The following is a 21,560-nucleotide window of genomic DNA, read 5'->3' as shown; positions in this document are numbered from 1 at the left end:
ACAGTGTATATGATGAAATACTGAAACATTGCTCAGCAACTGTGATTTGGACTTTGAGTGGCAATGACATATGAACCCCTGCATGGTTTTAAAGTGTGCTATTTTTGGCAGTTGGGTGTTGGCTTGTCTCCTCAGTAGCCATAGAAAGTTAGTGTAAAGAGGAAGGTGATTTGCAATGAGAAGACCCTCTGACACTACTTACTAAACATGGGCTGCTGCTTCAGTAAAGAATTGAGTAATAGCACAAGTGAGGAGAAAACCAGCTTGTTACAAAAATCTGTGGAAGAGGAAGCACCAAAGTCAAGGATAAGTAAAACTTTATCTTCAATTTTTGGAACTGTGGAAAGCCAGGATCTGCGTACAGTGGGAAGGACAGTTAATGGGGCAGCTGCAACAGTCGGCATTGAACGTGTTTGTAGCGATGATTGCGCAGTATCGGCTTCTAAATCTGGCTTTTGGGGTAGAAAAGCAAAATATTCATCATATAGTGGCATGGGGAATGCTCCCCATGCCAGCCCTAGGAGAATGTATGGCAGACCTTTTAGCTTCTTTAATTCCTTTAGTCATCTCTTGAAAGTCTCTGGTACATACAGAAATCTGCAGAAAAGTGAAGAAAAGAAAGATAGGGTTATTAAAAAAAGAGCACCTACAAAATCTGATAGCAATGGTCAGCACATGAACAATATAGAAAATATTAATAGCAATATTAATAATGAAACTGTGGCTGCACAAGAGGATTGCTTGTTTGATTGTATTTCTAATTCACATGTACCAGACATTGTAGACAAAGGCTTACGGAGTGAAATTTCCTTAAATAGAAATTCTCTGGAGGATTATGCAGTTATGTGTGACCATTCAAGGCAAAATGGAACAACCGTAAATGTTGAAGACAGCAAGAGTGACAGCTTACAGAAAGTTTCGAGTTCATATAGAGAGATGTCTCCAACATTTTCCTGTCGTGATGTAGACAACAGTCAAAATGTGAAAGACAAAGAGTTTTACAGCATTTGTATTGTAGATGCCGAAGATCTGAAAGGGGATGAAGAGGTGCCAGCTACTGTGCATGAAGAGACTGCAGCAGACATAGATAACTCAGCTGTTACTGATGAAGGAATGTGCACCATGGCACGACCTCTAGACAGTGGGAAGGAATTTCCAATGCAGCAATTGGCACAAGTGGAAGCTAAGTTTAATTCACAGAAAGAACTGTTTGAGTATAAAAAAGAGGATAGATCAAACATGCAGAAAAAGGATACAAAGGAATATTGTAGCCTAGATATCCAATGTTCTTTTGATAACTTACTGACTGACAGGTGTCAGGTGCGTAGGTTAAATACTGACAGTACAGTAACAGATGTCTTAAGAGCAAAAGTGTCCAATGAAATCATCCCTGAGAATCAGCAAGATGAGGTGTATACCAGGGCTGGTGCTTTCAGTTGGAATGAATCACTGCATACAACTTGTGATTCTGTAAAGCCTGTGGATGCTGCTGGAGAGGACCAATACAGCCCTAACTCAGAAAAGGTGAAAAACAGTGATCGTATTTCCAGTGTATTGGTAAACACTGGGGTACGTCATTCAGAAAAAACTGAGGGAAGTAATCATTCTGATGTTGTGCCACTTAGTTTAAGTAGGCATCCCTCAAGTGTTGTGGAGCAAATAAATACTAAACAGGTGGTAGAGAACATAGGGGGTAACTTTAAATTATCAGTAGAGTTACATGAAATGGACAATGTAGAAAACCTTGCTGAAGAAGTCTGCTTTCTAGAGCCAGAAAGCGAAGTAAATTCAAATGTGGAAAAGAACACACTTGAAAGAACATATGGTGATAGCCAAATATTTGCACCAGACTCTAGTGAACATCACAGCAGTTTTGAAGTATCCTTGAAAGAGAGAGAGAAAAGCACAGGTACAATTTTGTATAACTGTGAAGCTTTGAACGTGACTGAAATGCAGCTAAACTTGGAGGAAGGTTCTGATTTTCAAACTCCCAATAAGGGTTGCACTGAAATCAAGACATCATCTGAAGCTTTAAACCTCAGTGGCATGGAGGAAGATGTCTGTGTGAGTGCCACTGAACTGAAAGGTGACTTGCTTGAGGAAGCTGGTAACTTGAGCAGAACTAGATCAGGGGTAAGTGATGGCATTGTGACATCTCATGAACTACATAATCCAAGCACAGATGAAATGTTCCTAAAGGAAAACAGCCTAGAGTGTCAGGTTTCACAAGAGCCACCAAGGAATAAAGGTAAAGTATGCAAATACTCAAATTCAGATAACAAAACCAGTGTCTCTTCTGTGTCTGTGGAATGTGAGAATATGAATAAAATAGACATGACCTGTAGACAAGATGAACAACAGCATGTACGTTCCTTCCACACAGTGGAAAATCAATGGAGTGCAGAGACTGAGCCAGCCAAAATAGCTGGGCATGTAGTAGAATCTGTAAAACAGACAGAATTTGAAGGTCAGCTAAATGAGTCCATTGATAACAAGGCAGAAAATGTAAAACAGAATCTGGATGCTAACATTGTTGATTGTGATAAAGGCATCTTCAATTGCAATAAGGGCTTGGCTGACAGTCAGGATGCTGGCTCTGACTCCACTGTACCTGCAGCCACGGACAGTTGTATGTACGAGAGCGTAAAATTAAAAGATGATGCTAAAAATCTGGAAGATACCAGTAAGCTCTTAAATAAAGACCATAACCTTTTGCCTTTATTGTGTCAAAATGCATGTTCTTATGAGCATGGTAAGCCAGCAGAAGAGTCTGAGTTGTGTGGCTGTGCCAGTCCAGAGCCAGAGGTTGGGAACACACAAGTTTCTGTTGGGCCTTTTACTGAAGAGAGATTAGAAACTCATGAAAAAAGTATGTATGATGTAAATGAATGTAATCTTCAGCACAGTGAAGTAAACCAGTGTGTCAGCATCCACTCAAAGGAGAACCTCACTGGTTTTGGTTTATCAGCTGGGAATCTAGAACCTTTTACCGGGGGGAATTTGAAGCAGTTGGAAGCCAAGACTACTGAACTGAAAAATACCAGTTATATATTAAATACTGAGATGAATGGCTTTACCACAAGCTGGGAACAGATGCAGCCAGATCACAAGATTTTCTCAAACAAAGAGCTTGGAGTTTGTGTTGACCCAAAGCAGGTAGATAAATATGCTGCTACTCCTTCCTATGAAATACCCAGTGCCTCTCCTGGTGCAGCTGGATTTCAACAAGGCAGAGAGCAGTGCGTGTTAGATCTGATGGAAAATGGATCAAGTGACCAGGAGCACTCCTATGACCTGGACAGACAAAATCCCCACGTTGAAATGTGGTCACATTTCATCAATCTTCAGACTGGCAATGCTGATTGGAGACATCAGCAGCTTTCTGACACAGTTCCTTCTGGTAATGGTGAATATCTGGTGGGCTTTTTATGGAATAATGCAGTTTCTAGTGATACAATGAAGAATGACAGACTGTGTATAGTTAATGAAAACTTCCAGAATGAACCTGAAAGTTTAACAAGTGCTTCATATGCAATGGAAACATACCCGTATCAGCTGCTAGCACCAGAATATGGTGGCACTTGGGGATGGCACAATAAAGATGAACTTGTAAGTATTCTGCAGAAGTGATTTGCTCTTAAAGCTGAAGCTGTAAGTTTGACTAAGCCAAGTCAAACTGTGGTTTCATTAGTTAAATAGCTGTTATTTTGTCCAGAACCTGAGGACTCCCTTTCCTTTGCAAAACTGAATGCTGTACAGAATGCAGAAGTTAAAAATTCTGCTGAATATTGATTTTTTTCATTCTGTTTACTTTGTGTGAAAGTTTAATCGTTGGCAAAGTAACTTGATTGCAGATTCTCAGTTCCAGCTGAACTTAAGATAAGCACTTCAGTGTTCAGAAGGGAAGCTTTCTACAAACTGTTCTTAGGGCTCTTTAACTTTGTATAGGAAGAAATGTTTGTGGATTTCCTGAAATTCTTGTTTGGTAGCAATTAGGAAATCTTTGGCTCACTTCTGGAGGTGAGTAGTGCTGTAGAAAGGAGTGGCTGCAGGAAAAGTGAGAGGAAAAAGCTAGGCTGGATCTTGGCTAGCTGGGCTAAGAAACAACCAAAGCTGTCTGGATACAATCCTGAGGATTGTGGACCCTGCTCAGGCAGGGAGGTTGGACTGGATGACCTCCACTGGTCCCTTCCAGCCTTACCCACTCTTGTAAACCTGCTGCTCCTTTTCCTTCCCTGCTGAGCTTCCCTGATAGTGTTCCCCTCACCGGCTGTGTTGGAGCAGCTGCTGTGACCTTGCCCAGTACTTGCCCACAGTGTGGGCAGTGGATTGTACTCGAGGCTGTTTGCTGTCTCCTGCGGGAACTTTTTATTAAAAATGGAAACTGATGGATCTTGCTGTCATCTTTGAATCCTTACTATTCAAGAAATTACGTCAAACACTTCCACTTTTTGTAAGTCTTCTCTATCATTCAAGAGATCTGTTTAAGTCAAATTTTTTTAGGTTTTTTTTTTCTGGGTATATTTCCTATGCACTGTGATAATAAGTATTTGAGTGTGTGTGTTTGAGAAGATTTAAAGCTTTGTGGGGTTTTGCAGTGCCTGTCTTTAAACACTGTAATGTTCCTAGCATCTGTAAATTCAGAAAGCAGATTTTTAACAAGTTTTTTTGTGTGTCTTATAATAAGCAATATTCTTTCCCAGTGTAATTATATTAAAACACCTCAAATATATTCTTGGTATGGAATAATTCAATGCATTTTGCTCAAATACTAGCAAAACAAGAGAGAACTGTCTCATGTTGCTATAAAAAAGTATTGTAGTAGATGTTTACACTGCAGAGAGCAGTCTCTCTGAAGCACAGATGTAACCATTTATATGATGGTTGTATATAACCATATATAATAATTAAATATGTACATTTTCAATTGAGGTTAAAGGAGATTGGTTTGAGATGATTTAACTGGATCTGGTTATTCATCCTTTTTGTTCTAATGTTCTGTTCCTCCTCTTAATGTAATGACAGAGGCTGTCATGCACATCTTACTGCTTTCAATTTTCCATAATGTTTCATTAAAATTGTTACATGTTTATATAATTTCAGAAAAATCCCAGTACTTTTGCATTTTCTTGATTTTTTTTTTTTTTTTTTATTGTTTTTCAGAAACAGATACAATAGCAATATAATCAACATCAAGTAGACATGTATATTAGAGACCTGCCTGAACTCTAGGTCAAGTACAGGCTGAGTTAGCCTGTCAAAGGCAAAGAATGAAATGTTTGTTGTCATTTGCTCTGCTTGGATAGCCTTTTCTGGTGGTTCTTAATCAGGGCAGTGAATACTGTGCAGCATGATTCCATTGTGTTTTTACCTGAAATGATTATGGGAATTCAGTTAATATATTCAGGTGTGAAAAAACATGACAGTACAATCTAGAGTCTGATACTGTTATTTGAAACTGTATGTATCTATGCACCAGATAGCTGCTGTGCATCCACACAAAATGCATAATCAATTTCTTTTTGCAGGAGTCAACCAAGGTTTCTGAGTTAAACCCCAATGCAAAGGTGTGGGGAAATCATATGTTACACTTGGAAGCAAGTGGTGCCACTGATGGTAGCGTGAGCAAAACGTGGGAAGAAATACCTGACCAGCCTCCAGATTCTTGTAAAGAAGGTATGAATAAGAGTTTCTAGCTGTTGCTCAAGCAGAAGGTAAAATACAGTGCAGCACTGTCTCAATTTTAATTTTCTGTTAAAAAATTTAAAGCAAGTGTGTAAGCACCTTTATTTCAGATTTCGTTGTAACAGTGGTGTTACTGTGCTTAGAAAGAACGCTTTCTGAGTGTGTTTGTGGTCTGTGCTGCAGGACTGGATGCCAACGGCGATGGCGACAAAAAGCAGCAGAATGCGGTGCTGACAGAGCTGCCGGAGCCGTCGCCAGCTGTTCCAGGTTCAGAGCAGACGGATATGAACCCTTTGGCTCTCGATCATTCCGAGTATGAGTCTATGCATGAAACCACCCAGACAGGTAAGGAAAAGCTAAGAAGTGCTTGGACTTAGTTTAAAAACAAACTAAACACGTATTTCGAGTTGAACAGTGAGATCTAAAAGCACCAAAGAAGCCCCCCAAACCATACGACTTTTGTTGTTCAATATATGCATTCTTTAAAGAGACCCTAGGAAATCCTGTCTCTTTTGCAATCAAACTTAGACATGTTTGGAGACCGGTCTCCTCCTGGTTTAAGTCTTACAAGGTGCTGCATAGAATCAAACAATTGCATGTTTCTAGTTGGGTCAGGTACTGAGCTGAGATTCACATACAGTTTGTGTCTCAAGTAATAATGTTAATGTGTGGAAAGACCAGTTTTTACTTGAAATGCTGAAATAAGCAAGATTTTAGTCTTAACTTCTTTGCATTCTTATTTAATGAACTCCTTCCAGGATTTTTTTTCAGTGCAACTGTTAGTAGCTGTAGTCTATACCAGATGGTATGTTTTAAGAAGCTTCTGGAAACTAGCATAGAGATTCAGCCATGCTTACATTTCATTGAATGGGACAGAAGGTGTGCAAGATGCATGTGGGATTACTACTTGAACTGAGATGAGGGATGGGAAGGAGAAGAAAATGTGCTGGGTGTCTATTGAGATTCACGAGAGGTCTGTTCCTTATTCATTGTGCTTAGCTGATTTAGTAACATGTATTTAAAATTACCAGTATAGCAGCATCCAGAATAGCTGGAAATCAAGACAACTGAAATCCGACATAGTTGTGGCGTCATCTTTGCTTATATTTAAAAATTGAAAGTTCTCTTTGACTCTTCTATTTAAGGGTACTGTTGGGGAATATTAAATAATAACTAGCTGGCAAATAGAACATTGTATTAATGACGTCTCACACTCTAGAAGGGAACAGTATTTTTCAGATTAATGTTGGAACTTGTCAGTGTGTCCTTTATGTGCCAAAAATAGTTAACTTTTAACACGAGTCCAATAGTGTTGTAAACAGCTGAACAGCAGGTTGGGTCTGTTCCACTTGATGAATAGTGACACGTGGTCCCAAGTCTGAAATCTGATCTTCCATTTTTTAACAATTATTTTTAAAAATGCATATAATTTTGGTCCTTGCCAGGTTTTGGACAAGAAAGAAAGAGGAGACAGGGAAGGGAAATAGTGGTTAGAACATGATATATGTATTTCTCAGGTGTTTGTGTTCTCTTCGTCAGAATAGAACACAGAAAGGACAGCATGGTGGGAGAAAGTTAGAATTGCTTTAGGAAGAAGAAAGACTAAGAGCTGAATAAAAGGATGAAAGTTAGTGAAGGGAAGGGTATAGAGGGCAATACTTGGTGTGAAGTATTTTTGAAAAACTAATTTACATTTACATGCATACATATTTACATTAATAATGTGCTACTATATGTTTTATAAATCTCTAAAAGCCACAAATCTTCTAATCTTTAAACACTTCTCCCACTGACACAATGAGTTTACCCTCTACTGACATTGGTATATTGTGTCTAAACTAAAAGGCACGTGAAGTTCATGTTTTCTATGTGATAATTTTTAAACTTCCACATATAAGAAAGAAATTTATTTTGCCTTCTTAACCAAAAGATTGTAAATTTATTACATATCTGTTGTTAGTAGATTGGATATCTGCTGATATTCCATAACTACATTTTTTAAAAACTTCTCTGAATTAATTTGTTGGTCATTTAGAGTGAGGCCAGAAGTATGGAGTGCCTCCATTGCATTGTTCCCGTGCTGTATTAGTCAGCTGCATTAGTCAGGGTTTCGTCAGCTAGAAATCAGTTCATCTCGTGAGAAGGGAAGACAGATCTACAAGCTAAATCGCTTCAGTATTTTACTTTTGAGATGTGCTTCTAGCTGTTCTTCTAAAAGTGCTTCTGTTTTTTATGTATTTGGAGAACAGAGGTTAACAAGTAAATTCAGACATGGTTTCTCTTTTGTGTCTTAAAAAGTGTTGCCATGCAATTTCGGTGGTTGGTAACTAATACATTATGAACATGTATTGAATTTTAAAATTTGTTACTAGTTATGTAGTCAGTAATAGACATGATGGCTTGTTTAAAATAGATATTGTGTAATATAGCAAAACTACATTTTAATCTGAAGTATTTTAATTATTAGGTGGAAATGAACAGTTGCAGCCAGAAGGTCAGGAAGATTTACGAGAATTACTGAAAAAGACACTGGAATTCTGTTTATCTAGGTATGTATTTACCTAAATGTACCAAACTGAAGGATGACTAACAAGATCCAGTGCCTAACTTGGGATGTATGTTAATACATTTCTTAGTTGTTACTTAAAACTGAGTGGAAAGGATGAGAATTTGGGGAAAGTAACACAAGTAACACACAAATTTCAGAGTATTGTGTTGATGTACCTCTTAAAGCTTACATGAAACCTCTATGCCTAGTGCATAAACTAGCAAATACATTGGTGTGAAGTGAGAGTAGTTACAAGCAATTGCAGATCAGGTGAATTTTTGTGATCTTTACTGGTCATAATAAAACTGTGTAACTTAAACCATTTAGCAAGCTTTTAGCAAGTGATTTTCATTAATTAGCAAAAATGCTGAGGGAATCTGTCTTCTATTATGGGATGAATTTTTATCTCAAATTTATTGGACAAAGTTAATCTGTGACATTTCCCTATTTATATTTTTTTCTTCCAACAGAGAAAATCTTGCCAGTGACATGTACCTTATATCACAGATGGACAGTGATCAGTATGTGCCAATAATGACAGTAGCAAACCTTGATCATGTCAAGAAACTCAGTACTGATATGGATTTGATTGTTGAAGTGCTGAGATGTAAGTAGAAGTTCCTCAGTGCTAGAAAGCATTTTGGTTGTTGGTGTAGAACTATTAATATGAATTTTTCTTCTCTTCCTTTCTTAATGTATTGCAGTAAAATGCCATTATTTTTCTGTAAAGCGTTAAGTAGCCCAAGCAGCTTAGACCATCACAGTTACAGCACTGTAGTTTTACCAAAGCTACTTTGCATTCCCGGTATTGAATAATGAGCTGTGCAAATAAGAATCAATGAGTTTAAATTGTGGGATGTGGTAGGACAACTCACATGGCTGGAGGATCACGATGGATGTCTGTAGACTGTTGTGTAAAGACAGGTGGGGAAAAAGGGATGGAGGAGTCTCACTCTGTTAAGAACCTTGAATGTATAGAAATCAACTGCATCAGTCGTGGAAGCTCTACAGAGTGCCTGTGGGTCAAGATTAGGAGGGTTGTTTCAATGGGGATCTTACAGCAGGCATCTGCTACTGACCTAAACCAAGACAATAAGGCCACCAGAGCAATATTTGTGTCACTTCAGCAAGCTTTGGGTCAGCCAAACCTGGTACTTACAGTCAATTTCAATGGCTTAGATATTTGTTGGAAGAACAATACGGCAGCTCATGTCATCCATCAAGCTTCTGGAATGTGCAGAGGACTGTTTCCCTGTACAAGTGTTAGATGTGGCAGCCAGGAATCAGGCACTGCTGGACTCACTGCTCAGAAACTAAGAAAGCCTGCTTTGTAATATCTCAGTTAGTGGAAGCCTTGGCTGCAGGAATCACAGAACTGTGGAGTCTGGGGTTGTGCTGAGCACCCTGAGCGTTTCTAAGGTTTTCGATTTTGCAAGAGCAAACTTCAGCTTGCTCAGAGCACAGTTGGGAGGGATTCTGTGGGAAGTTTCCATGGAGGATAAAGGAGCTAACTATACTAGTGCTGGGAGTTCTCTCCTGGAAGCACAAAAACATTTCATCCCCGTTAAAGGTAAGGGAAGTAGGCGGATCAAGAGACGCCCTTGGCTTAACTCTGCTTCTGAGTCTGCTCAAAACAAGAGAGAGGCATATGAGAGATGGAAAAGTGGATGAATACCTGGTGAGAGCTACAAGGACATTGCCAGGGCATGCAGAGATGCACCTAAAAATGGAAAAGCTCAGCTCAGATTGAATTTGGCCAGAACTACAAGTTTTGTCAAAAACTAGAAGGGGTTCTTCAGATATGTAAATGATGAACAGAAACAGAAGGAAAATATTTGCCCTCTGTTAAATAGCACAATGATAGCAAACTGAGTGGGGAAGTGGATACTTCAGAAGGGAGATCCACCCTCCAGGAAGACCTGAATAAGCTTGAGGAGCGGACTAACAAGACCCCTATGAAGCTCCATAGAATAAGTGTAAGGTATTGCACCTTGGAAAACATAATTCAGGAGTACAGCACAGGCTGGGTTCTACCTGGCTAGGGAGCAGCTCTGTGGAAGGAGACCTGGACCAGACAACAGGATGCTGGGCTGCATCAATAAGAGCAGCAGAGGTAAAGGAGTCACTATTCCACTCAGAGCTTGTTAGGTCACACCTGGAATACTGTGTTAGTTTTGGTCCTGACTCCACAAAAAAGTTGTGGAGGAGAAGATTGCATCCAGAGAAGGGCCCCAGAGGTGATCAGAGGACTGGGAAGCCTGCAGTATGAGGAAAGGCCAAGAGAACTGGGTTTGTTCAGCCTTGGAAAAAAAAGGCTCCGGGCAGACCTTATGGCCATCTTGCAAGGAAGATGGAGACTCCCTTTATATAAAAAGTCACATGGTAGAGATGAGGGGTGATGGGTACAAGTTACTCCTGGAGAGATTCCAGTTGGACACAAGAGGAAAATTTTCCACAGAGAACAATCAGTCATTGGAATAATCTCCCCAGGGAAGTGGTGGATTCCCCAACACTGGATACTTGAAAGATTCAGCTGGACAGGGGGCTGGGCCATCTTGTCTAAACTGTGCTTTTTACCAGGAAAGGTTGCACCAAATTATCTTTGAGATCCAACCTGATATTCTGTTTCTTTGATTAAATTCTCTGAAGAGGCTACTGGACATTACCACTAAGGTAAGAAAAAAGCCCCAAACAACCATGACTCAATGTGTGCTTTAGAAGAAAACAAATGAATTGGGATTTTCTAGGCTGGAAAAGTGTGGATGTGATAAGGAAACATGTCTGCTTGGTTTCATATGTTTGAAAGTGTCATCAGTCATTGTCTGCTTGTTTGTTAATGTTCAATAATATTTGAGGCTCTGCATTGTAAAACTGTGTTGACAGCATCTTTTGGAGTGCAAAGCTACTACATTTGCTGATAGCGAAAATGCATTCTTGTCTTTTCTCTCTTAGCGTTGCCTTTAGTTCAAGTGGATGAGAAGGGGGAAAAAGTTCGGCCAAATCAGAATCGCTGTATTGTGATTTTACGTGAAGTACCTGAATCTACTCCCATTGAAGTAAGTGTTTCCTTGTTCAGTAAAAAACATCTTTCCCTTAGGACTTGGAAGTTAGATTTCTTCTAGATTTCAATAAGCACATCACATTTCTTACTACACTGTTAGTTTCTAACAACACTTCTTAAACTTAGTTTATTGTGTTTGTTTGGATAATAAGTATTTTTGATAATGTTGCTCATAGGAAGACTATGGTAGAACCTGTAGCTCTGCAGAGAGCTGAGAAACTGATAGTGCTGTCTTTGGTAGAGTTACCATGATTTTCTTGGACTTTGTCTTATCTATATGCACGTGGTGCTGAGATCCTTGGATAAATAGACAAGGATGAAAGAAGGTAAGTGTTAGACTAGAAAATGCCACTGTTGCACCTTGGCTTGTTCAAGTAAAGCAGTTAAAGCTTTGCAAACATTTCCATAGTGCTGAGGTGAGAGGTGTCAATAAGTCACTAAGGATCTCTACTGGCTTGTGGAATGAGTGCAAGACAAGAGAACTTCATTCTTTGAAAGATACTCAATGCCACTCTTGATGAAGCAGGGACTATAACTAATGGAAAGATTAGAAAAAATTATGGGGTCATAATTAAACCATCTTGAATTTTCACAAAGGAGGAGAAGGCGCAGATTCTTGATGACGGGTAGATATTTTATTTTCTCTTCTATTTAATTTTACAGGGAAGACTAAAGATTCTGAAAGAGTTGCTCTTGATAACCTTTATACAAAAATCAGAAGTACTGCAGTTTAAAACTGATAACAAAAAAGTAGGTGGCCTTAAAAACAGGAACATGAAACAAAAGGCTAAAAGGAATTGGAAGGAAGAAGTTGGATATATGCTATGTATATAGCTTAAAAATAGTGGCTACTTCTCGCTTTCCAAATGAAATGTAGCATTTCAAAGATTGCCTAGCTTTTAGTATTGTACATTTAGAAAAAAAATTTTTTTGCTGTCATCAGTTTGTCAGGTTGGATATATTAGCACTTGATGGTCACTCTTAAATGTTTGACAACAACAAAGTTCTGAGGAGTCTTTATTTTCAAAAGAGTTGGTCTCCAGTGAAATGTTTATACATTGCATTTGAATTTGTCAGACTGGAAAAATCTAGACTTAACTAACCAGATTTAATAGCCTATGTTTCCTGGCACAGCAGAGTCAGGCTTTATTTAAGCAGCAAAATTCCAAAATGCTGTAATGCCTCCCAACTTGTGTTACCTTTTGATGCTGCTCAGCTCAAATCCGTGGCAAAACCAAAAAAAATGCAAATGAATTAAAACAAATATTAAGTCCAGTGTGTGTGTTTTCTGTAGAAACTAGTCGGTTATGTTTGAGGTAACATAAGCCCTATTTCAAATACATGCATCTGTAGACATTTGAGTTAAAGCTTATCTGCAGGTTTCTGCTGAAAGGGCAGGATTTTCCTGTCCCATGCCATATGCACAGGTTTTCATGTGGCTCCATGGTTTTTGGGGACAGGTGAGAAATAGACATCTTTCTGCACTTGATGCCAAGTTTAAATGTCTCTCTGTGGCCTAAATAGCTCCCAGCTAAACTCCTCTTGCAGTATGGCCTTAGACAGTGCTAGTTTGAATTCCTTCCAGTGGGGAGAGGGAGCTGACACTACTGCAGGTGTACTGAACGACTTTGTTCTGTTTTGTAAGCCCAGCAGTGCTTTCTTTCTTTCCTTCTTGGAGTGTTAGAGTTTTGTACTTTAAATTGATGTTTTCTTCTCTCCGTCCTTCCCCTTCCCCCCCTCCCTTTACCTCCTTATCAAACCGCTTTCCCCAGGAGGTTGAAGCACTTTTCAAAGGAGACAATTTGCCTAAGTTCATCAACTGTGAGTTCGCCTATAATGACAATTGGTTCATCACATTTGAATCAGAAGCTGATGCACAGCAGGTAACACTGTTTTTTTAAGCATATTAGAATGTAACAGTAAAAAAGGATGATATGAGGGTGAATTGATAGGTCATAAACTGTATTACAAATGCGTAACAACTTAAGAAAGATACCCCGAACTGTGAAACAGTAATGCTTCCCCTTAGGTAGCATCCAGTTTTCAGTAACTATTAAACATAAAAATTTTTTTTGTCTTGTTCACATATCCTGGCTTCCTGGCTGAAGCTGTGATTGTTTTGTACTGAGAATGTTGATATTTTGGGTGACACATTGAAATGCTTCAATCATAACGGTTAGTCTTGTTTTAATGCTACTGAAGCACTGAATGATAAGTTTAATGTTGCTAAATGCAGATGATATATGAGAGTTTGCTATACTGTAACATTAGCAGACACTCCAAGAATTACCGTTAGGTTTAGCCTGTCAAAACTTAAGTTTCCTTTATTTAAATTATATTTGACAAATATAATAATTTCTTTTTTTTAAAGGCTTACAGATACCTTAGAGAAGAAGTGAAGACTTTCCAAGGAAAACCGATTAAGGTAAACAGAGGTTTATGATGTTAGGGGTGGGGCACATGTGTATGTTCTGGGTTTTGTGGTGCTCACTGTGTTTTCTAATACAAATTTAAGTGGTCCAATCTCAGCAGCCATTTGACCTGGAGGTGGGCTTAGAAATGTAGCACATACCAGGTGTTCATTTCTCCTTTTCCTCGTTTCTGGCAGTGGCATATCCAGCCCAGCATCAGGGAGGAGGGAAGCATTCAGTAGTTCCTGCTGTCCTTGAGGGAGAAAGCAGTGGCTGATAAGTGTCCAGTAGAAGTTTGAGGGCTGGTAGTTTGAACCATCCTGACTTAATTTGAAAGTTTCTATAATAAATAATCTAATCTCCTTTGCAGGCAAGGATAAAAGCAAAGGCAATAGCTATAAACACATTTTTGCCAAAGAATGGATATAGACCTCTGGATATGAACCTCTACACGCAGCAGCGCTACACAACATCCTTTTACATACCTCCAGTATACAGTCCCCAGCAGCACTTCCCACTGTACAGCTTAATTGGCCCACAGACCTGGTCAGCCACGCACAGCTACCTTGACCCTTCATTGGTAAGTCTCTGGATTCTGAAACAGTTGTGTTCTTTTCAAAGCTGGTATTATTTTTTATTGAGGTGTAGGAAACGTATCCTGAAGAGGGGAGTTTAAGATTCTAATTCCTCTTGAAAAACAGTCCTTCAAAATCCTTCCCATGGTGTACAAGATGGATTATTTGAAAATTGTATCTGGTCTCAGACTTTGAGGACTGTGATTCTCTTCTTAAACCTTTTAGGTTTTGAGGCAGTTCTTTAGTAAGGATTTGTCAAGATGCCATGCTGTCTTATCTTCTAGGAGGAAGTTAGGTTCTAGGTTAGCATGCTGAATTGCCCTATTTGTCATATTCTTAAAGCAGAATATTTTCTGTCCAATAGTAACATCTCTTTTGCCAGTGAAGAGTAAAACTGCTTTTGCTAATTACAAAAATCACTTTTCAATTGCTTTTTTCTTAAAAGAGGCTGTTGGTAAGCCTTGAAGCTCGGGTGGTAGCAATAAATCCTTATATACTGTAATGGGACATCCACTGTGTCCTGCAATGCTGCTTCCATCTTCTCCGTTGTGACAGTCTCATCAGAATTACCTTGGCCCCATTTAGCTGGCCTTTGTTACCTTAAAAATACATGGGTGGTCTCCTGTAATGACTGGGAGGCTCAGGTTTCCTATGTGGAGCCTCTTTCTCCCCTTTGGAGATGCCTCTTTACTTGTGGCTCAAAGAAATGAGGGGAGCAATGCTCAAAATTAAAGTTCTTTAGATGGTTTTTTTTGGCAGAGGATTAAAGTGTCCTTGAACAAACTTGAGCACACATCCTCTGTACTGAACCACGAGCTAATTAAAAAGTTGGTGTGCTAAACACTTCACACACAGGGAAGAGAACCAGAGCTGTTGCAAGGGGAGGCTTTCTCGGAGGGATGAAGAATGCAGAGGAGAGAAGGTAACAGAGCAAGCTGTGTTACTCCAGGAGAAAGCTGCCTTGTTAAGCAGCAATGAATGTGAATCTTCCTGTAGATAAACTAAGACTGGCTATTGCACAGTCTTCCTCTGGGATGCTGAAGTAGCTGGATGGGAATGGTATAGAAGACCTAGATTAGTAAGCCACAGATTCAGGCAGAGTAGACTGTGTATCCGCCTTATGTTATCCTGTAACTTTTTGTTTTAAAGAAGGCTTATTGGTCCTGTCCTTTGGGGAAGACATTATGAGTTTGTCAGCATTAAAGATCTCATACTTTTCTTAGTCAAAACAGGAAATCAACTGTCTGGGCTTTGCCTTTCACTGTTTTGCAGTGTATTGTCATTGGTTAGCTGCATTTTATGTACATGACTGTAACGTGATGTTTCTTGATTTTTTTGTAGGAAGAGCTATATTTGAATAGAAATCACTTGAGGAGAACAGGGACCATGAGGAACCATGACACAGCAATAATTTTCATGAGACAGGGTTGCAGTTTGCATGTAGAGACTTGTGTGAAAATACAGCAAAGTTTCTCTATTCTGCTTCAACATAAAGACTGCTTTTTCTCATCTCTAATTTGAGATCTCCAGTAGTGTGGGCATACCATTTAAGTTTTGAAACTTGAATATGGCAACACTTGTCCTCAGGATTCTAAAACTACCTGGTTCTTCGTCACGTACTTAATAGTATTTGAGAAAAGATCTAGTTTGTCCTGCTTGGGGAAAAAAAAAAGAAACTGAAAAGAAAGCATGTTTGAGCCAGATGACTTCTGTGGAGATGCTTTTGGTATTATTGGAAAATGGAAAAAAAAAAAATTTTCCTCCAAAAATACCACACATCATTATAAAGAAAGAAGGGTTGAATATTGCTAGTGTCCCCAATATGTTCAGTGTCTTCTCATTTTTCAGATTCAGTGGTTGCTTGCTAGTTCTGGTGGAATTTTACATTAAGGTGTAACTCTTAAACCAGAAAGCATTGCTTTGATGAAACTTTGTTCCTTGAGGAGCTTTATTTAAGGCCTTTTTTAAAAGGCCTTTTTTAATGGCCTTTTTGTGGAGTCTGAGGTAGCATTTGCTGTCGTGCATGCTAAGTTAGGCTAGCAGTAGTTTGATATGACATCTTTGGTGCTAAATTTTGTTTTCCATTGATCAGTGATTTAACTTGTGCAAGAAACCTTTTTCAAGTTTAAATGTACCTTTATAGAAAATAGTCTTAATCCTAGCTGTTTCTCATCATTTAATAGAGTGTAGGAGGAGTCTTATTGTTCTGCCTCGTAGTTATTTTCAGGGGGAGAAGACAAGCAAGCATTTGCTGGTGCTAATAGTAACATTTCTTAAATGCAACTCACTTATACATTTAAATTAAAAAGACACAAGTGTGCTAGCAAGGTTGGAAAAATTACTTTGAACATGCTTCAGGTTTTGAGGTATCTTGTTACTACAAGACATTGATATGCACCCACCCCAGAAAATCTTTTGCTAATGTTGTTTCTTCAGACAAGAAGACAGTGTTTCATGTGTAGAGTAAGGTGGTAAGATCTGAAAAGCATCAGAGTTCCACTTAACATCCACTTATTCTCTAGGCTTTATTTAGATGTCACATGGAAGTAGAATGAGGAACTAAAAAGAAGTTGTTGAGGGTTTTTTTTAGGGAGGAATTCACATGTAAATTATAAGAGAAACAATTACAGGCAATGTCAATTAGAGGCTCTGACAAAGAGGTGTCTCTGTACTCCAAAGTCATGTGTAGTGTGGTGTGAAATAGGAGGAGAGCTATTTAACTTACAGCCAAGAATTTTGGCTTGATGTTTTTCAATCCTCTGAAACTATCATAAGCTGAATATGTGTAGTGGCTGACTTCTCAGAAATACAGAGGCTTGGAGTTTTTTCAGAAATTTTTTAAATTAGCTACAAGGCATTAGACAGATGCTCTGTTTCTGCTTGAGCCAATCTTTTAAGTACTGTCCTGCACAGAATGACAAAAAATATGGGGTTAAGAAAAGTTATACTCGGTTTGTTTATAGTGATGAGCATGCAATACGTTTTTTTAGGTAACACCATTTCCAAATACTGGATTTATCAATGGGTTCACATCTCCAACCTTCAAGCCTGCTGCTTCTCCACTGACAACACTCAGACAATATCCTCCCAGGAACAGGCAAGTTAATCTATCTTTTAACAATACTGTTGTGTTATCTGGCATATGGGGTTTTCATCTGCTTATTTTAGTAACACCAGCTAACTTGAGAATACTTGTGAAACTGAACCTGTTGCCAAAGGTGAGGCGAAAGGGCAGATGGTGCTCCTGTTGTTAATGGATGTAGTGTTTTGAAATGTAAATGGACAGTCTGAAAGCTGAGGACTTGTCTGTTCTGTGATTTAGGGTATTTAGCTGAAATATTCTGAGAGATGACATGTCATCAGCAGGATTATTCATATAGTAAAGGTCTAGTTGAGGTTAATTTTGATAATTCACGTGACCTGTTACAATGAATGTTGATCATTCTTATAAATGAAATAAGTGATAAAGGACTGAAGATCTTACTTCTGAATTCTGTGAATAGGCTTAGGCCTCAGAAGATCTCTGGTAGTGCGTATGTTGAAATGACTTTTGAATTTATAGGAATCCTAGCAAGTCACATATACGACATACAATACCCAGTGCAGAAAGGGGACCTGGGCTTCTAGACAGTCCTACAATATTCAACTTTTCTGCTGATCGTTTAATCAATGGCGTCAGGAGTCCACAGACGCGGCAGCCGGGACAAAGCAGGACACGGATGCAGAGCGCTACCACCAGTTACACCAAGAGGGAAGTGGGAACTGGACGGATGGAACAGAGCAGCATTGACTCATCCCCTGGCTTAGGGAGAGGAAGGTGAGTGTGCTCCATAGTTGTCCTCTGAACAGCCAAGTATTGCTGCTTCTGAACTACTGCTTTTAGTGGAGGTGTGGTATCGTTATATTTTCAATACTGCTTCAAACTGAGACTCTCTCCTCAAACCTAAAATCTTGCAAAGTACTTTCACAGAAGGTGTTAAATGCAGAACAAAGGCCAAGTGGACTTTGATACTTTCCTACTGGATGAAAATCATTATTGGCAAGTGATGAACAGTTTAGATCTGTAAGATCCGTAAGATCTAATCCTCTATCCTTTCTTCATCTGGTGCAAGAAAGTTTCTGTATATTATTTGTTTGACTTTAATGAAGTTCTGTGCATTCCATTGTTCAGCATTGTAGATTGTGCACCTGAACCTGTATTAGCAGTGCTCATTCTTAACTTCTTAAGTTGAAAGATCAGAATTTTGACCAAATTGGGCATACACAACAACAAAGATGACGGATTGGTATGAAGGGAGGAAAAACGCCTGCAGGCAGCTAAGGAAACTATTGTTACGTAGTTTTAAAAGCAACCAAACAAAAAAACCACAACCAACTACCTGGGGAGCTGAAAACTGGAATTTTTATGAATGCAGTTCTAGTAAGTGCTTTATAAAAGTATTCTGCAGCTTTGATAATGATTGTATTTGTCTCTAAGTAAATCACATTTTGAATGACTCACTGAATTGGAAGATAACTCAAGTGTTTCGCACACGATCCTATTTTAGACTTGTATCATTGCAAAATTAAATGGGGATTTTGTGCAAGGGTTGTAATACCTTTCTAAATCTAATTTACCAAATTGTGTTATAACTAATGGATGAAAGTATGATTAAGAACTCAGGAAACAAGATAGCTCAAACTATAGACTACAAAAATGTACAGGAATAGTCAGTACTTAGAGTTGCATTTTAATGTTTCACTGTTGAATACATTTAGAGTAATAAAAGTCAGACAAAAAACTTAAAAAATATATTGAATCTGAATGCACTGCAAATTTTACACTGCTGCTTGGAGGGGCTTTACCTGAAGCAGGGCTGGGGGCAAAGTGCTAAAAGTGTTTTGAAGGAGCTTTACCTGGATTGGAAATAGTTAGCTATATTTGAGAAGTTATATTGGTGTACAAAAAATCCTAAACCCCTTATTTGGATACTGTAATGTTTTGTGTAATCCTTACATAAAATCTCTACTGAGGTACTTTTAACGCAGGAATTACTTGTAACTAGTGTGTTCTTATGCTGATTTGGATAAGATCTATACCTTTGTATTAATGAGAGCTTGCTAGGAATTTTTCCCTAAAACATTTCTTAATAACCTGTGTAGAATGAAGATGGATGAAATAGCAATTGGAATTAATTTCTTCTGTTTTCATTAGCTGCTGTCCATCCACTTATTAGGCAAGGTTCTGATATCTGCTTTCTTTCCCATAGGAAAAACTCATATGGCTACCGAAAGAAAAGGGAGGACAAGTTTACAGTGAGTGTTCATGATCTTATTTGTCCCTAATAAAAGTAGGGTAACAAGGCATTAGTATGGATATTATCATGGAGTAACAGGTGACATAAGTTACTGCACAAGCAGTTGTACATCACAGTTGATTAAAGATAATAACAGCTCATTAGTCACATGAGTTCACTGCATTCGGGTATCAGAGATTATTTTCCATTAATGCAGAAGTCAGGGAAAAGTTAAAATTACTCTTAGAGTGGCAGAAGATTCCCATCTCAGTTTTTTTCAACATGCCAGTGTTCACGTTCAGGAATAGCTAAACTAAAGTTCAAAGCACTTGATACTTCATTATCAATAATGGTGACATTGAAGAACATTTTATAGAACCTTGTGTCATAACTAATGTTTCTGCTGTGCATTATGAAGTGGTCATTTTCTTAAGTGGTTATGAAGTTCATTTTCTTAAATGCCAAGTGCCACTTGGTAAGGGTATGCTAACACTATTGAAATACTGTGGTTTTGGTAAACTGGAATTCAAGGTTAATACCAAAGTAGCCTTGATACTTTGATGTAGCACTAGATGTAGAAGAGAGAAAAACATGTTTTTGTAGGATTTAAGGTTTGATATGATAAAACTGGTCATTTCGTTGCAATTTGTTTTTGCCACAGATGGCATATATGTGAAGTTGAACCAGGTTATTTCCTAATTCATGTTACGATTGTGAAGTAATACTGCTGCATGAGCCATAACACTTTCCTAAAGGTCTGGAATCATTGCATTTGTGTGTTTGTGGCTCCTGCTGTTGAGTAGCCTTAGTGAACTTAGATAAAGGAGCAGGAAAGTTTAGCAGGTGATTCCTTCCTTTCAGTTCTCATCAAACTTCCCAGAGGCAGTGAGACCAGATTACATGTAGGATTCCCAGTACTTCTTCCTTTTGCCCTTTCAAAGCTGCTTGAATTTTTAGAGTGAAGTTTTCCTATTAACTTTCTTCTGTATTTAAAAGAACAAGGAAATGGTACAGGTTAGGCATGTGAGTGACTGGAGTGAAAGGATTACCTTGGACGCTCTTACTGAATAGAGCAGCACTTCTGACGGAGCTGACTGCAAAGATTATTTGAACTTTGAATGTAAAAACTTGTAGATGTGACTTCTTTGGAGACCCACAGTTCCCGTCTGTCAGCGCCAGGCTGTAATTGCAGCCTGTACAACCAGCTTCCTTCCAGTCTCTTCTGCACCAAGCATCTTTAGTTTGTAGTGTCCAGTGCTGCACCTTGAGCAGAGGTGAAAGCTGCTGCACACCCATGGCTGCATGCACTGCAAGGAAGTGTACTTGGAAGCAAAAGATTGAAATTTTACCCCCTCAGATTGTGGAAATAATTGAATCCAGTATCCTGTTTCTTGTGTAATGCTGTAGCAATTAGATAGTGTACACAGGACATCACTAAAACCAGTTGTATTTGAATGGAGTAATGACTTCTTTAGAAGATTTTTCTTTTTAAAGGAAAAATTAGAGTGTATGCATGTTTGCATGAAAAAGAGCATGAAATTTTTTGATCAGACTGTTGCTGAGGCTGTATACAAAAGCCGGTTACTCAACTTACAGGAAGTTAACTTGAGAAATTTTATGCAGTTAGCTTAAAATCCATTGAAGTCCCCACTCGTCCTACTCATTTAAGATGTTAATACCACTCTTAATATGTTGAGGGTTTTAGGACTCAACTGTGTAACTTAAAATGTTTGTAACATGGAAGCATTTGCTATTGCAGAACTTCAGTCTTCTTTAAGAAGAGCGTGTGCTGTGATTTGAAGAATGACTTTTAAAAATTCGAGTTGTTCCTCTTGCAATTTGAGCTGGATAAGTGTAATCACTCTCCCTGACCTTTGGCAGGTCATCTGACTTCAGTTTTGGAGATTTGCAGTCACCATTGCTGTAGCACTCTTCCTGGGGGTAGTGCTGGGTCAGTAGCAGTCCTGGGGGTTGCAGTTGTTCTTGCCTCTGTATTTATTTGTT

The 21,560-nt window shown here is 38.7% G+C and overlaps 1 protein-coding gene across 3 annotated transcripts in view; it reads left to right on the top strand.

The window, feature by feature from the left end:
- The window catches only part of LARP4B (La ribonucleoprotein domain family member 4B), a 38,934-nt gene that overhangs the window by 6,750 nt on the left and 10,624 nt on the right, over nt 1–21,560 (top strand). Inside the window, exons 1-12 of one of the 3 annotated variants that reach the window (XM_017728923.1) lie at nt 211–3,609; nt 5,529–5,676; nt 5,869–6,030; nt 8,153–8,234; nt 8,704–8,840; nt 11,186–11,289; nt 13,067–13,177; nt 13,666–13,719; nt 14,076–14,285; nt 17,271–17,377; nt 17,843–18,097; nt 19,530–19,575. In XM_017728923.1, the coding sequence (XP_017584412.1) occupies nt 493–3,609; nt 5,529–5,676; nt 5,869–6,030; nt 8,153–8,234; nt 8,704–8,840; nt 11,186–11,289; nt 13,067–13,177; nt 13,666–13,719; nt 14,076–14,285; nt 17,271–17,377; nt 17,843–18,097; nt 19,530–19,575 (4,533 nt within the window). In that variant the 5' untranslated portion in view covers nt 211–492. Of the gene's footprint in view, nt 1–210; nt 3,610–5,528; nt 5,677–5,868; nt 6,031–8,152; nt 8,235–8,703; nt 8,841–11,185; nt 11,290–13,066; nt 13,178–13,665; nt 13,720–14,075; nt 14,286–17,270; nt 17,378–17,842; nt 18,098–19,529; nt 19,576–21,560 lie in introns of those variants that run through there. The other 2 variants (XM_017728924.1, XM_008629663.2) reach the window with 2 other exon arrangements.

The sequence above is a fragment of the Corvus brachyrhynchos genome, unplaced genomic scaffold (genome assembly GCF_000691975.1).
Source record: "Corvus brachyrhynchos isolate BGI_N302 unplaced genomic scaffold, ASM69197v1 scaffold52, whole genome shotgun sequence".
In the NCBI taxonomy this organism is placed as follows: domain Eukaryota; kingdom Metazoa; phylum Chordata; class Aves; order Passeriformes; family Corvidae; genus Corvus; species Corvus brachyrhynchos.
The sequence above is the reverse complement of the archived record's forward strand: the minus strand, read 5'-3'. Positions and strand labels throughout refer to the sequence as shown.